The sequence below is a fragment of the Sminthopsis crassicaudata genome, chromosome 5, assembly GCF_048593235.1.
Source record: "Sminthopsis crassicaudata isolate SCR6 chromosome 5, ASM4859323v1, whole genome shotgun sequence".
Lineage (NCBI taxonomy): Eukaryota > Metazoa > Chordata > Mammalia > Dasyuromorphia > Dasyuridae > Sminthopsis > Sminthopsis crassicaudata.
The window spans coordinates 32274169-32291647 of record NC_133621.1 but is presented as its reverse complement, the minus strand read 5'-3'; the positions used below and the strand labels follow the sequence as shown (position 1 = coordinate 32291647).

At 34.8% G+C, this 17479-nt stretch overlaps 1 protein-coding gene across 8 annotated transcripts in view; it reads right to left on the bottom strand.

Annotated features, from left to right (window-relative positions):
- SATB1 (SATB homeobox 1) overlaps positions 1–17479 on the bottom strand; it is a 117444-nt gene that overhangs the window by 29222 nt on the left and 70743 nt on the right. For all 8 annotated transcript variants that reach the window (XM_074269482.1, XM_074269487.1, XM_074269484.1 and 5 more), the window contains exon 9: positions 8747–8902. In XM_074269482.1, coding sequence (XP_074125583.1) covers positions 8747–8902 — 156 coding nt within the window. The remainder of the gene's footprint in view (positions 1–8746; positions 8903–17479) is intronic.

The following is a 17479-nucleotide window of genomic DNA, read 5'->3' as shown; positions in this document are numbered from 1 at the left end:
GTTAAGAATACCTAAATCTATGCATGTGATCTTGGTCATTTAACCTCAATGGGCTTTGGTTTCCTCATTATAAGATAGAAATAGTATCTGTCCTACTGACCCATTCTTTTGAGGATCAAATGAGAATATATAATTGATATAAAAGTTCATAAAGAATTAGAGGATGCTACACAAATATAATGTATTATGCTGATGATGGTTCTGTTTTTTATCATCTAAAATATTTCTCCCTTAAAAAGCTGGCCTAATGCTCACAGATTCACAGATTCAGAAATGTGCGATTTCCTCCTTGCCCAATTTCCCCATTTAAAGCTCTGTTTCCAATCGTTAGAAAATGTCAGGGAATTTTCACTAGAAATGTATGTTACAGAATAAGGGAATACTTTACCTAAAATAGAGAGGGGGGAGAAGGGAGGAAGAGAGAGAGATGGAGAGAGAGAGATGGAGAGAGAGAGATGGAGAGAGAGATGGAGAGAGAGAGAGAGAGAGAGATGGAGAGAGATGGAGAGAGATGGAGAGAGATGGAGAGAGATGGAGAGAGATGGAGAGAGAGAGAGAGAGAGAGAGAGAGAGAGAGAGAGAGAGAGAGAGAGAGAGAGAGAGAGAGAGAGAGAGAGATGGGATGCTATAAGCCTGATTCAATTACTCAAAGAAGAGAAAACAGTCACAGAATTAAATGTGCTTCTCTGATGGAAAAAGGCTAGATCCAAAGGTCTGACTAGACTAACAAACTAAGCTAACTTCAATACAAAATATTTTTTAAAAGGTAGTTAGTTTATCTTGAAGAATTTTAAGAAGAATACTAAAATTAAAATAGGGGATAAAAATGTTTCTCACAATTAATTTTTTGGGTTGATCTTAGTGATGTCCATATTTGTCAAGATAAAAGCATTCTATGATAGAAGGAAAATCATATCAGAGTTATTTCTCATTAACTGCTTTTAAAATTTACCAGAAATTGCAGTTTATTCAGAAATAGCCATGAGGCAGTCAAACATTCACAGGCACAAACCAACCTTTGCCAGAATATGTGTAGTTTTTTTGTTTTTGATTTTTTTTTTCTTTTGTCATAGGGTATGTATGAATACTATAATCTACATATTTTTTCCTCCAAAAGTGGAAATCTTCCATTTTGTAAATCTGTGTTTATTGACCTTTGAGTTTATCACTAATCACAGAGAGCCGGGTGGTAGACTAGCTAGAGTATTGGCTTTGAAGTGAAAAAGATTCAAATCCTATTTCAGACTTTTACTAGCTGCATGACCCTGAGCAAATCACTTATTCTCTTTTCTCAGCCTCAGTTTCATCATCTGTCAAATGGGGATGATAAGAACACAGACTTTAGAAGGTTCTGAGAATTTAATGAGATAGTAAAGTGCTTTGCAAACCTACATAAATGCTGTTATTATTGTTATGTTTACTTTTTGGACCTTTAATCTAAAAAAATGAACAAATTGAAAGCAAAAAAATTTACTTGCCCTGAATAGCCAAACAATAAGCAAAGGGTAACTGCCTATGATATAATGAGCACTGTGCTAGTCACTGGGGATGCAAAAATAAATCAGTTTCTGAATGCAATGATGCTTATTAGATCTTATGTCCCACCTAAACCATCTCTGCATAATAACATTAATCAAGAGCCAATAATTCCAGTTGACCTTTTTCTTCATTCAACTGATATGACAAAGGTCAATTAATGTACTGGAAAATATGATGTACTGATCATTCAATGGATCAGCTAAGTGGCACAGTGCAAAGAGTGCAGGCTTGAAGTCAGAAACACTTCTCTTCCTGAGTTCAAATTCAGGCTCAGCCACTAATTAAATGTATGATCCTGGGCAAATCATTTAATCTATTTGTCTCAGTTTTCCTCATCTGTAAAATGAGCTGGAGAAGGAAATGGCAAGCCAGTTTAGTATCTCTGCCGAGAAAATGCCAACTGGGATCACAAAGAAGCAGACATGACTGAAAATGTCTTAACAACATTTGTCTTTCAAAAATGGATCTAAACTACACGTATTGATTTTTAAGTATTTGCCTTACTATTGCCAATGAGCTTTAACTGTAAAATAGGGCAACCTGCCTATTCATGAAGAATCATTTTGGTCATCTATAAGTGAGGAATCTCTGATTAGTTATGTTCATTCAGAGATAAAAGGGCCAGAAATTCAGACTATTATGAGACAACCAGAAGGACCAGTACAGTCTTTATGGTGGAGCTACTCAGTTGGCCTGATTTCTTTTCCTTCTCCCATGACAACTTACAGCTCTTCCCAGAGGTAAACTGGCCCAAGTCATTATATGTACCTTCCTCTCCTCCCTCCTCCTTCCCTTTTTCTCTTCCATTTCCTCTTCTTCCCTGTTTTCCCTCTCTTTCTTCCTTCTCCCCTTCTCTCTCTTGCTTTCCCTTTCCTCTCCTCCCTCCTTCCTCTCCCTCTTCCTTTTCTTTTCTCTCTGTCTCTTTCACTGTTTCTCTGTCTTTCTCTGTCTCTCTGTCTGTCTGACTCTCTCTCTCTCTCCCTACCTCCCAGCTCCCCACCCCACATTCCTGGGGACTCTGTATCCTAATGAGATCACTATACTGAGAGTTATTGTGAGACTGGATTGAAGTGCCAGAGGAACAGATTGGGGTATCTGCCCCAAGCCCTCCTGCTGGAGATACCTTTTAATGCTACAAGTATTAGAAACCATGAATCAAATCATGAATCCATGTGGGCTTGTTATATACCTTAAAATACAGGTGAAATCTTGTCAAAAACCATTTTTGTTCAAATGAGCATTTCAAAATTAGCATGAATATTCACCAATGAGCCAGATGCATTCTGGAGTTTCTACAAAAATGAAATTTAATTCCAACAAAATAAAGGACATCTCTTATTAATTTTGTGGCTAAAATGTCACTTATGCCATTTATTTTATCTCTATGTACTACTTAGCAAGCTCCAAAGCTTGGTAAAGGTTTTTTTTAATTGCTATTTTAAGCTTTGCAGCAGTATAAGATACAGATATTCAGCCCTCCAAATTATTTCTAGTCCCATTGATTTGTGACATACCATATGGCACTTATATTTAAGACATCCTGATTACCATATCAGAATTCCTATACTCAAATTAAAGGTCAGAGTGATTTTTATCATCTATGATCATGAGAAATGTGAGAGCGCCTTAGCCCTACCTTCTACTACCCCAAGGCCCAGAATCCAAGCTGCTAAACCATTTAGAAAGTATTTAAAAGGAAAGCTAGTGACTTAAAAATATCTGTTCTTCTCTCTTGGTAGAGCGGTTTCTCATGAAGGGAACAATTCTCAGCTATATTAATATATGAATGTTACAGGTATCAGTGTTTAACTTTTACAATGATATAGGACCAAAAGTAAAAATAATGAAAGATGATGCAGAAAGCATGTCAGATTAATTTTCATAATCGAGGTCCTTTGTCTAAAAAGAACTTACGTCAAATGAGCCTATACATGATGACAATTTGCAGAACCCTTCTGTCAACGCAACTCTAGGCTGCAAGAACCCTTTGCCTCATAATCACGCTACAGAATGGGTAAGCCCCACCTTTTCAAACATTAAAATCAATGTAACACTTCAACATACAAAGCACCTCCTATAGTACTACTAATGTGCTCATGCTGGACATACACCTTAAGTCTCAGAGCTCTCGAGGGGTTTTCTGTGGAATAAAATTAGATTTCAACATCTGCCACCATCAAGAAAAAATTCCATTTCTGGCTCCCATATGAAAACACTGTAACCAATGAATGGTAACTGAACCATGATACCTTAATGGTTATTACCCAAATCAACTATTTTTTTAAACAGTAAAATTAGAGGATTCTGCTTTCATAATTATTTGAATGTGTTATCTTACTAAATGTTTGACAGAATCCCAATATGATTTAATTGGAAAAAAACTGCTGCTCATTTTAATATTCAGAGTATAAAAAATTGTAGTTAATCAAAATATGTTTGGATCTCACTTTTTTTTTTACTTAAATCTAGGTAACTCACATTTCCAAAATAAGTGCAAAAACTAACCTTACTCAGGCATTTCTATTAAATCAAATCCCATTCATTTCCATCAAGAAGATACAATAATAGAGTAAAGCTATAATAATAAAATGTATTCCTATGTAATTTTGTGGGACGTTGGGCAAATGATTAGCTTTTCTGAATCTCAGTTTCCTCATTTGCAAAGTAAGACAGGTTAGATTAGAGAATGTCTGAAGTCTCTTTCAACTCTAAATACATTTAGGCAAAGACTATAAGCATATTTATGATTTGTCTAAGTACAAATTATATTCTTGAAATTTAGTATTTAAAAATTATGGCAGTATAGCTTAATGTACCTGCCAATGTTTTCCAAAATTCTAGAAAATTTTAATTTTAGCAGCAACAAAAGGCTTTTTGATGACATACAAATGAGCAAGTCATCCTTATCTATGAACAGGCTACTTTTCCTCTTCCAGATCCATCTACAAAGAATTGGCCCCTAAAACTCAATTCTAGAAGGACTTGAGGGACTGGATTAACAGCTGGAAAGGAAAGACCACCTCCCTCACTGCTTTCCTAGATCTTTTCTTGAGCAGTCCAATGTAATTAATTTCTCTTTACCTATAACATGGTTAGAGAACTCATATTGCTCCTTTCTAGCTATTGAGTGATCCATGAAATTTAAATGATTAACTGAAAAGATGAAGGTACTGAGACAATCCTCAGTCATTGGAGTCAGATGCAAGAGAACAGAATAAAGGGAAGTAAATCCCCCTTTATTTCACTTTCATACCCATTGCTCTCTCCACAAATTGGTCCAAATCTAGTCTACTCTTATAGTTCTAACCCATGAAAAACCATCTGTCTTTTCCAAATTAAGTTTTGTGTCCTTTTTTTTCTTCGTTTGAAACTGCTGACCATGGGCAAGACTAGAATGCTCAGTAGGTATTTTTTTTTCCCTCATATGCATTTTCAACATGTTAAAACTTGAGTAAATAACCATATTTTTTATCCTTCTCCTGGATTGCTACTCTTCCTATGTTGGCAGACTTTAATGCTTTATGATAATTTTGGTTATTTAGAATGTCAAAAGAAGAGAAAGAAAAGAGTATCAGAAGAGTAAGAGAGAAAAAGACAATTAGTGGGGGGAGTGATGATGGAAGCATTCAACATGGGTAATCTAAATTGATGGTCATTTTATCCTCTGCTTACACTTTGTGAAGTCATTTGGACCAGTGAAATTTTACCTCAACCTGATATAAGGAAATCAGTTGGGCAGAATACTTCAAAGCTGACCTCTTCTTCCACACTGCAGAAAATAGCCCTCAGCACAGACACTAAAAAATTAGGCTGTTTAAGAAGAGGAAGAGAAGACTAGCTTACAAATAATAAAGAGAATGGGGGAGCAGCTGAGAGCTCAACCACAAGACACAATATAGAGATGAAAGGAACTGTGGGATCACTTGAGTCAACTCTGACATGATGCAGAGTTATAAAGAATTGCGAGATCTCAATATTTTTTTAGACAGGAAGGAACTATTTTTATCAAGGTTAAATTCCATAATTTAATTTAAAAATTTTAAAAAGATAATAGCTTCCCTGTTTGTAATGCTTTGGGAGATACTTTTGCCCTCTGAGAAAGAAGATTTTTGAGGATACGGTTTAAACCCCAAAGATGGCATGTCAACAAGAGAGGAAATGTCAAAATATACTTGAAAGGGAGCTCCTCCTCAATCTGAAATAAAATATCCAAACTGAAAATGCTGGCAGGGTAGGCAAGGGGCTAAAGTGAGAACAGGACATTTGTCGTTAATGTACAGTCTTGCCATGTAAATAAAGACATCTGAAGAAGCACACAGGTTTGAAGCTGCTCTAACATTCTATCATAATTAGAAACATTTCAAGAGCCCTGTAATTTCCAATCAAAATTACAGTAATTTCCGATATACAAGCCATGATTCATGACAGAATTTTACATTCCATGAGAGATTACAGTGGCCTGATGTATGACACGCTGAGTACAGCACTAACATAAACAATTCAGTTTAATGTTTAAACAGCACTTGATGTTTAGAATCCCACAATAAAAGAAACATATTATTGTAGAAATTATCACTTTGACAGTGATTGAAGGGTAGGCAGGCATGTGGCCTATAAAGCTATAATTTTTACAGTCCACAGCTTGAGTTTAATCATTTTTATATAACATTTCCAAAATATCCCTTAAGTATTCCTTACAGCCTATAACTTAAAAAAGAGAAACCTATTCCTCAACTGCAGCTTACATGAAGTTCTACTAGTGATGCTGCAAGTATAAAATTTTTTAAATGCTAAAAACGTGTATTGAAACATCCCAAACCAAGTGCATGATTGTCTATTTTACCAGAAACAGATAAATGATTCTCAATAAAAGCACTTGGGAGGGCCATCAAGAACAACAGTTTTCAAACTTTGGGGAAAGTTATTTGCATATAGGTCTCTTTCTTATACTACTTAACAAGCTCACTGAGGTACAGGGGCTCAGCAACTTGTCATCTTTGAGGCTCCAGAACTCAGGACAGGGTTAGACAAAGGGGAAGCTTACCAGACTCCCGCTGAATTAGATCAGGCTCTAAGTTTGCAATCTGTAAAACCTGACATTACAATCCAGAATGAACATAACACCTTTCATAGAAATGTTTTTTGTGTTTTTTTTAATAAAAAATAAAATAAAAAAAATTAATCCTCTCTTAATTGTTTTGTCAGCATATTAACCTATGATTTGACTTTGCTCACAAAGTCACAACTTGTGATGAAAATAAAGTGAAGAATTCATAGCAGTACTACTGAGAACCAACATCTTTTCACTTGTTATTTTTCATAAATTGTATAGACTGCGATGTTTTCTTCAAACATTCAGATCTCAATTATCATAAGTTTATAATATATTATGGATCACAATTAAAATATTTATACTTCTAAACTATTTGGAAGATTTCTATATAAAATGAAAATGTACAAAATGTCAATATATGTGAAATTTTATTTGGAAATTAAAGAATTCAGCTTTCCTTACAACAGGAGCAGTGAGCAAGGAGAGGAGAATCAGAATTATTATTTTAAATATTTATATGAGGGAAACCAAGGTAGTTAGAATATTTAATAATTCAGAGCTTCCCTTCCCCCTAATATGCCCCTCCTTGACAAAACACAAAATTTTCAGTTCTAAACTTGTAAAGAGAATCTAGCAGTGAATTTTAAAAATGTTTTATTCATCATAACCAAATAGGATTTGTAAGTGTAATGTTCTTTCCCTAAACTACCCTGTATTATGTATGTATATATAAAATATATACATGTATGTATAAAAATATGTATTATATGTAAAGTGTGTGTGTGTATGTAATATACACACTCACACCCACCTGCTGTCTTCTCCATTAAAATGGAAGCTCCTTAAGGAAAAGCACTATTTCATTTTTGTCTCTGTATCCCCTAGCACAGTTCCCAGAACCAAGTAAGTGCTTAATGAATGCCTGTTTGATTTTTTTCAGACTGTCCACACCATACCTCCCCCTACTCTATTCCCACTGTCCTGTCCCTAGTCCATTCTCAACCTTCTTTTTCTTCTATACTCTTTGCCTTGGAGATCTCAACCAGTCTGCAATGATTGTCTCTATGCAGGTGATGTCCCAAATCTTTATTTCCATATTTTAATATTTAATACAGCTATAGTGTTATATTTCCATCTGCAACCTGGATTTCCCACTACCAACTAATCTCTACATGTCCTAAATTAAATATGTCATCTCCCAAAGACTGCCCATGTTCTAGACATCCCCTATTCTGCTGAGAGTACCACCATTTCCTATTCACTCTTAGACAGCTAAGCCATCTTTGACTCTTCTTCCTTTCACATACAATCAGTGGCCAGCTTCTGTTAATTCTACTTCCTTTAACCCTAATCAATCCTTCACAAAACCACCAAATTGATCTTTCAAATATTCAAGTCCCACTCTAATATCTTCAGTGGATCCTTTTTTTCTGATTGAGGAAACTGAAAGCTCCTTAAAGAAATACTGAAGGTCCTTCACAATCTGACTGCCAGGCTACAGCTAGGTTTTACGTGATTTGCTGTCTATGGCACCCAGCTCTCCCTCATTTCAATCCAATTCACTTGCATGTCATGTACCACCTTCTTGATATCATAGTCCTCTTCAAGAACGAAGGACAAGCAACAACCACAACAACTATGTTCCAGCCAAATTAGACCCCCTAGTTATTCTTCCATTTTGCCCTGCTCTTTTCTCCCTCTGTTTGTTATCCTGGTCCTCCCTCACACCTGGAAATACAATCCAGCCATGTTTTCTCCTGCTGAAACCTCTCTTTTCATTGAAGAAACAGGTCAGATGTAATTCTCCCAAAGCCTTCCTTATTCCCATCTGAAAGGAATGTATCATTTACTCCTAACACACTCTACCTAATTTTGAATGTATATTCACACATTTTAATCCCCTCTATTTATACTAAACAAGCATCAGACAAATTTTATTCCTAGCACCCAGACACTCTGAATAAATATGTAGGGATATCAATGTCCCATAAGAAATTATGCTCTCCACTAAAGTATACTGTTGACTCAAGTCATGACTCAAGTGCATAGAGAAAAGAGGTGATAATACACTGGTAATCCTAGTGGCATCATTTATTTAAAACCAAAAAACCCAACCCCAACTTGTTGATTCCTGGTTTCGAGTAAGGTTCTTACCTGGCTTTTGGTTGCTGCAACCTTTGCAAAGAGTGCTTGGGACACCTTTGCTCGCTTCATTTCCTGCTGAATCTCATCATAAATGGAAGCATTAATGTTCATGGCATTGTTCTCTGGCTTCCCATTCCGCTCCGTAGCAATTGTTGCTGTTTTTACCTATGACACATTTTAAATATGACAGTCATTCTTTGGCAGGGAACAGAGATACTGCATTGTTCAGAAGATTTGCAAGCACTGTTTCCAAACTGGATGTTGTTGTACTTTTGCAATAGCCTTTTCTACAATTCGGTCATCTACCATTATGTCCTGCCCAGAGATCAAGCTGCCTGAGCTAAGGAAGTCATATTGTCACAGGTGACTGCATTCGTAATAGGAAAGTGGCTGCCAACTTACAACTAGGAATTACAGTGTCATAAAGTGAGTTTTCTGGAAAACAGACAATAGCTCCAAAGACTTGAAAACCCTAAAAGAATTATTCCCCAATTATCTTAAACTGCAATTCTAACCTAAAAAAAAACAATTAAAATCCTAATGTAGAGTGAGATTTCTTCATTGGTGCCCAATGCCTAATACAGATAATTATATCACTGATAGGTATTACATATTCGTAGCCTTTTAAATATTAGACTTTGCTTTTACGCTTTTCCCTCTTATCTGTTTCATTTTAAAAATCTTCCATAACAAAGCAATTTACAATACTGCATATTTAAATCTTCTATCCATCCATGAAACAGGTATAGTGCCTTTCCTAATTATCATAAAGGCTTGTTCTACTTTACACGTGTATGTCCAAGCTGTTCTGTAATTATTCCATCTTTTTCTGGCAACCATGTATATAGTTTTTCCTTTTGACTTGTGTCCCCACACTATCAAGGATTATTTCCCTCTATCTAAAAAGAACATTATTGTACATTATTCAAAATGCACAATGGTTCAATAAGATTTTTTTACAATATGTGACCTTGACGTGAAACATCAGCACTGAAGTGTATCAATGGATATGAAAATGCCAAATTGATAATTTCAGGCAGTCATAGATCTTGGGCAAAAGCCAAACTCAACTTTAAAAGCTTACTGATGTTACTGTTGGCTTTTGTTTAAAAGTTCAAATAAGTATATGTTCTGCTACATTTACATTTTTTAAAATGTAGGGTAATATTAATTAACTTGAGAACCTTCACAAAATCTACATAGAAATATTTTCTTCACTGTGAAATTAAACATTATCTGGTTTAGAAGGAAAATCTTATCACAGATATGTAATATACTTCTCCAACTACAAGATTTCCTTAGGGACCTAATTTTGTACAGACATCTAGGACCTTTCTGTTAGTAACTTTAAAATATCAATTATTAAAACATAGCAGAAATATGAAAAAAAATCAACTTAATTTTAGAATGAACTAACAACATCTGAATTTCAAAAGCTACATTTCTTCCTTATAATGTTACACTATTTGTCAAATGTAAAAAGACTCATTTCCATATCCCACAAAATCCTGGGCAAAAAAGGTGGTTCTAAACAAGGGAAATTTTTTTTTCTCCTATAAATACTAAACTTTTTAAAAAACATGTGCTTCAAAAATTTATGTTCCTAATTTTATAAAATTGCTCTTGAACTGTGAGGCAATCATTATACTGGTTGAATTTTCAAATTTCTTTTTGAAAATAGAGAAGTTGCTGATAAAACAGAAGAGAAAGAAATGTCCTATGAAGGAAATAAGGCATCACCTTGGACAATAGCTTCCCCTCACATTTAGCAGTTGAGTGACTTTGAGAATCTCAACCCTTCTGACCTTCAATAGCCTCACCTTTGAAATGTTATTGTTCAGCTCTCAAGGGTCTAGAACAGAAAATTCCTTGAGGGAAATCCCTTCCAGCTTTGGAACCAATGATCCCAACTATCTAATGAGCCCATCACAGGTGTAGTGAGATAAGTCCTGGTGAAGTAATATGGGAAAGGATATTGTAGGGTCCCCAAAGAGCTAACATATTTCCAGAAAGTGCCCACACCACTGTTGTTTAAGATGTTAATTTATCTATGAGATGGTCCAGCTTTGAGATAAGAGAATATATTTGTTTATGTCATGGTAATGCTTTCAATCACTGTTCCTCCACCCTCTTCACTACTTGAGTGATAAACTAATTTCAACGTTATATTGAAAATCCTTTGTTACAGAAATTCTACGGGGGATATATATTCCAAAAAAACATTGAAGGCAAAGAGTACAGTTAGAGCAATCTACTTAACAAAATGTAAAGTGTAAACTAAAAACATATCTCTGGGTACTTCTCAAAAACAACTCTTAACTCCTTTGCAAAATGCACATGCTTGCTCTAGAATTTAACATATGGCATTGGGACTTCGTTCATCTCTTTCAGTCCTCCCATTTGTTTTCTGGGTTCTGTCCAGCACAATTTCTCTCGAAAGATCACAACTTTAACTAAAAAAGCACAACTTATAAAATCATATAAATAATCCACTCAAAAGCCTAATATCATCATATATCACAGCTGAGGCTATTTTCCCGGTGGAAACCAAGTTCTAGCCAAGCTGCTTTTCCAGGGTTTTTTTTTTTTTTTTTTCCCTTTTCTTTCTGAAAACAAAGAATGTAAAAGCACTGCAGTGTTTACAAAGGCAAGAACAGTAAACCTTCCTTAGTCATTTAAAAAATATTTAGAAAAACTTATCCATCCCAACTTATCTGCTCAGATACATATCACAGAAGATTGATTATGGTTAGGAGAAGTTACAGAAACACAGTTTTTTGAAACAAGGCACATGCTATTGCTTAAGGGGTAACCAAGTTGAGCAGGTTTTCACAACCAGGGAAGCTCACATCTTTTCCCCCAGGGAAAAACTGAAATAATTTATTTATTTATTTATTTTTAATCTCACACGCTCTACTAAATACTCTTAGCTTAGAACAACAACAACAACAACAAACCCACACCCTTTTTTAATCCAGGTTTAGCTTTTAATATTATGCCCTAAATTAAAATTCATAAAGTAGCTCATTCCAGGCAAAACAAACTCCTTTTCAGCTCTATGCAGCAAACAGCACGAGCAGTATAATAAATGCACTTGCTTTCAGAATAGCTTTCATCAAGGCGGGATTTGTTATATACTTCAAGAGCACAGGGGTGCCCAGAAGTACTGTTAGATTTATGTGTTGGGAGTGTTAGCTCCTCTCCCCTGTGGGCATGGGTGAGACCATTCAGTGTATTCATCATCATTTATCATTAAGGCAAAAATTTCAGTTTCAAAAATCAGATCTTGATTATTTATGGTATATAGAAGGCACAAGATTCTATTAGGTGTTATGAATTTGAGCATTTCCCATAATCTGTGTCCCATATTCTGTTGTTCACTTGTTTCAGATGTGTCCAATTCCCTGTGACCTCATTTGTGGTTTTCTTGCAAAGATACTGGAATGGTTTGCCATTTCTTTCTCTAGCTCATTTTAAAGACAAGGAATCTAAGGCAAACAGGTTTAAGTGACTTGACCAGAATCACAAAGATAGTGCCTGAGGTTAATTTTGAACTCAGATCTTTCTGATTTTAGATCCAGTACTATCTACTTTGCTCCCTATTTATCGTCGCTTCCCAAGTGTTCAGCATAGGATGTATGTAAAAGTTTATGCTTTTGCAAGGTTCAGGAGGACCTTTATATAGAAAAGTTTTCATGAAGACAAACTGGAGTAAATTTGGGGAAAGTATTCTGATCCACGTCTTCACAACATAGTCTAGATGATTCAAGCATCAATTTTATACATGTGATTGTAAGAAAGAAAACTAAAAATATAAGAATTAACTTAGCAATATTGCCTAAAAATACAAGATTTAATTTTGAAGTGTTTTTAATTTGTGTCTGAAAAATACTCATTGTTATGAGAAATGATTTTATATTATTAACACATTTAAAATATTGATTGTGTTAATCTTTTATCTATTTAAAGTAACAAGATTAATTTACTATAAAATTTGCTATTTATGCCATTGAGTTCTAGGTATTAATGTAGTCATTTTTAAATGAAATGAGTCTAAACTATCCTTCTTGTATCAGGATCTCTGGGACAATGGATTTTGCAAAAGAACAGGTTAGGATAGAAGGAGTCAGAAGGATACTTCTACGAACTTTATATTGAAGAAGATTTTTCATGTGTATTTATACATAATCAAAATATTTCTTAAAGCACTTTTCTTCCAAAATACATAATGCACAGAATCAACACTTAAGATGAATAAACATATGCTTTAAAAAGAGATTTTAAAAGTTTCTACTAATTTTCTCTTTTAAAAAAATCCATTTTTTTTAGAGAAAAAAATTTTTTTCTCTCAAACTTCAATTAAAGAATGAGTTAAAACTGTTTGATTTTGGAGATTTGTATCCTAAAACTGATTGAAGACTGTTCTTAACAGAGATGTGGAGAGGGAGCAGGACACAAACTAGAAATGTCCTATTTTGTATAAACTGCCATACACTTGCTATATAAGGAAGAATGGATGACTAGCTTTTATATAATGCTTTAAGGCTTGCAAAGAACTTATCATTTTATCTTCACAACACCCTTGGGAGACAGATGCTATTATTATTATTTCCATTTTACATATGAAAAAACTGAGACAGAAAAAGTTAAGTGACTTATTCAGGCTCACACAACTAAGAAGTGTTTGAGTCCAGATGTGAACTTTGGGCTTCTTTTCTCTAAGTCATTCACTCACTGTATCCAATCTGCCACCTATGGTTCCATGGTGAGAGGGGAGGATATAAGATGGTTTCCCCCCCAAAAAAGTATCAAGAAATTATTTTTTTAAATTGGCCTGGAGTAGAGAAAATTATTTTTAATTCAATTCAAATATTATAAGTGCAAGATCCTGTGACTTTATATATATATATGTATATATATATATATATATATATATATATATATATATATATATATATATATATATATATATATATATATATAATGATGAAAAATGGCATTACTAAAATATAGCCTCAATTTGATTTAGAATACTTGGTAAGATCATCTAGAAAGTAAACTTTTAAATCCCTAAAAGTCTTCATTGACTGGTTGCTTGGTTCATATTTTTTCCTAGGCTCCTAGGAATAGGAAGTTATTAAATTGATCTGAGGAGGCAGAACTGTCTCTAAATTTTTGAATTTAGGACAAGCTTAAATGGCTCTTAGGTGCACACTCAATAAGTGACCCAATGACATTGACAATCTCAGCTCTAATCTAATCCAGCCCAGCAAATATTTATTGAGCATCAGCACTTTAAGCTAGAAGGCATCCTTGAGGCATCTAGTTGAATCTCCTCAATTAACAGATAAGGAAACTGAGCCCCATAGAGTTTAAAAGTGACTTGAATTTACTGTATCATCTCAGGAGTTTTTTCTATGAAAGCCACCCACACACTCAATGTATTCACAATAACATAAATTTCCATATTTCACTGAAAAGAAGATAGTCTCATTTTCCCATTCTAAAATGAGTTTGTTTGTTTTTTTACTACTCCTTTGTGATTTTTGGTGAGAAACAAATGTTTTAATATAACCCAGATGAAATCCTTCAAAAGAGTTGTCTTAATAGGGGAAAAGTAAGGCTGGAAATGAGAGGGTGAGCCATAACTGCCCAACCACAAGGGATGGTCAATTAATTACTTCCTACCCCAATCTCATCCCACTGAATATTATGGAAATACAGAAATTATAACTTATTTTCTCCATTTCTTATGGCAAGCTTATCTTTTATCAGCCATAACATAAGAAATCACCTTCTCATTCATCTTAGCTTTTCTAATTTGGAGAGAGCTATGGCTATTTTGTTATATTAGAGAATATGCTGTATTAAATCTTTTTGTTTGCTCCTGGGATGAAGTTAGGGTGAAGGAGCTCAGAAGATGCCAAAAAAAAAATGATAAGCATTTTATGCATTCAAATATTGTCTTCACTTTACATATGAAGAGAGTGAGTGGTTGAGCAAGTTAGCTGGTCACACAGCCAGTCCATGAGGAAGATTTAAATCTTAGTCTTACTGATCCCAAAGTTAATGATTCATCCACTGAGCCACAACACATCCTTTGGAACTATCAGGAGAGAAGTGAGGGGACCAAGTAGTTCAATTTATCACATTCTTGCTATTGGTCTAGTTTAATTCGCATCTCAACTTAGACTGTCCTGGATTCATTCACATTAAAATGGGTTTAATTTATTCTCATCCCCAGGATCCAAGTAGGGATCATTACAGCAGTGTGCTTTGGAGATTGGATATAGGACACAACTTGATAAGAGAAATATCAAGATTTCTCAATTGTGATGAATGCATAGAGAATGACTTGAAGCTGGTCTAGGTCTCTTACAGTATCTGTACATCTTTTTTCTTGATTTTGTTCCTTTGTTTTTGATTAGAACTACACTGATAAGGTACATGGTACTTTTGTCTGTAAACCGACTATAATTGCAATGTTTTTGGTTCACAGGCTTTTTGCTGATGATGTACCATAAGCACGTTAAAACTTCATGTGTGGTTTATTATTACTAATTTTTAAAAGTTGCTGTATTTCAACTGCTGCTAATAGTATTACTCCTACACTACTCTAGGGTATGCCTTTAAAAATATAAAACACATGTTTCAATGCCACTTAACTAAAGAAAAAAAATCAAAAGAAGTTTTAAATTAAAGTATTGAATTAAATCCACTCAAGACAAAATTGTTAACCTTTAATATTATCTAACATTAAGTTGTGCTAAGTGGCTTCCAGGTTGGAAACATTAGTATTTAATAATCTTTAATTTTTTCCTTTCTTTATATCCCAGCTGCTGCTAATTCCTGTCCCTTCTACCTTTGGTTAACATCTTTTACATTCATCTACTTTTTTTCTGTTCCCACTGGTACCAACCTACTGAAGGTTTTAAATAGGTCTTCCTACCTCCATTCCCTTGAATCTCTAATTTATCCTTCATATCACTGCTAGATTAATCTTCTTTATGCATGGCTGTATTATGATGCTCCATGGTACACATCTCAGTGGCCCCTATCACCTACTAAGGTAGTCAGCAAACATTTATCAAGCATCTACTAAGTGTCAGGCACAGTGCTAAGCACTGGGTATAAAAAATAGACAAAAGATAAGCTCTTCTTTCAAAGAGTTATAGTTCAAATGTCTTTATCTGCCATATAATGGTCTCCCACATTGTTACACTTAGCTAAGTATTTCTTAAACTACTTTTTAAACTTTCCTCCATAAGAGCTCAGTAAACACAGCTTAGCCCTGCAGTTGAGAAGACCCAAGTTCAAATTCAGTTTCTTACTTAATACTTACTCCTTCCTTTCTACTACTTACTAGGTGTGTAAGATGCTGGGCAAATCACTTAACCTCTTCTACCTTAGTTTTTCTAAGTTTAAATGTGAATAGTAATAGTACCTCCTTCCCATGGTTATTGTGAAAATCAAATGACAATATTTATAAAGTTAGCCCACTGCCTGACAAATAGTAGGCATTTGACAGATTCCATGCCCTTCCAAATACTCTACAAAGTAGCCCAACTAGTTGACTTCCTTTCCCAAACATTCCTAGTACTTGTCAGTCTTTAGGTTTCTGCTTAAGGGAATCCTTTTTTATTTAATGCTGACCCTATTTTTTCTTCATCTGTTCAATTATGCTCACTTTTAAAATGAAAATCAACAAGAAAATCAGCCACACTCTTTGCCGTCACAAAGTGATTTATTCATCACCTCCATAAAGTACTTGTCATATAATATTTTTACTGATAGTATTTGGATCTCATGGTAAGTTACTAGATAGTAAATTCTATAAAGGAACAGGTTTGTCTCCTTTTCCAATCCATCATGTACACAAGTACAAAAGTGAGGTGCTTAATGCACAGGGCCCATGTCATTCTCCTTCTCCAAAAGTACTCTATTATCTCTGTGATAAAAAAAATAACAAAAAGCATGCTGCCCTCAGGGCTTTAAAGAATCTTCATCCTCTGGCTCTAATCTACCTTTCTAGACTTCTATTTTTTTTCCCCTTTACACATTCTAGATTCTGGCCTACTGGACCACACGCTTGCCATTCCTCACACATAAAACTCCATCTCCCCAAATTGGCACAGATTGCCTGGTACAGGCCAGCTTGCCTCCTCCCTGACCTCTGCTCTAGAATCGTGAGTTTCCTTCCAAGTCCAAGTGCCACCTCCTACAGAAGACTATTCCTGATTTGCCCCCATATTGTCTCTTCTTCCCCAAAGTTGGCTTGTACTTCCTTTAGAAATATTTCACATTTTCTTATGTTTCGTGTGTTGTTTTCCCTGTTAAGCTGTATGTTTTTTGAAGATAGGAAGTTTTATTTTTGCCTTTGTATCCTTAGCACATAAGACAGTATCTCTAGCACAGTAGGCACTTCATAAACGCTTTTCAGTGCATAGTATTTCTTGCAGCATACAGAATCAGGTTCTGCAAAAAGTAGGCAGTCAATTTTTGCTGCATTAAAGGAATCTTAAATGAAGTAGGAAGCCAATTTAAGGACTGGTATTATTGAAAAGACAAAGTGATACATATAATGCTAGAATCATCTTACAATTCTATTGGATAGGTAACTATTTGGCTTTGACAAACCATTTTAATTTTAAATTAACTTCCCTGTGTAATTCTATATTACTTATACATTATATTGACTCGGTATTTGCATTACTGGCCAGGTCTACATAGCTTAGAGTAACC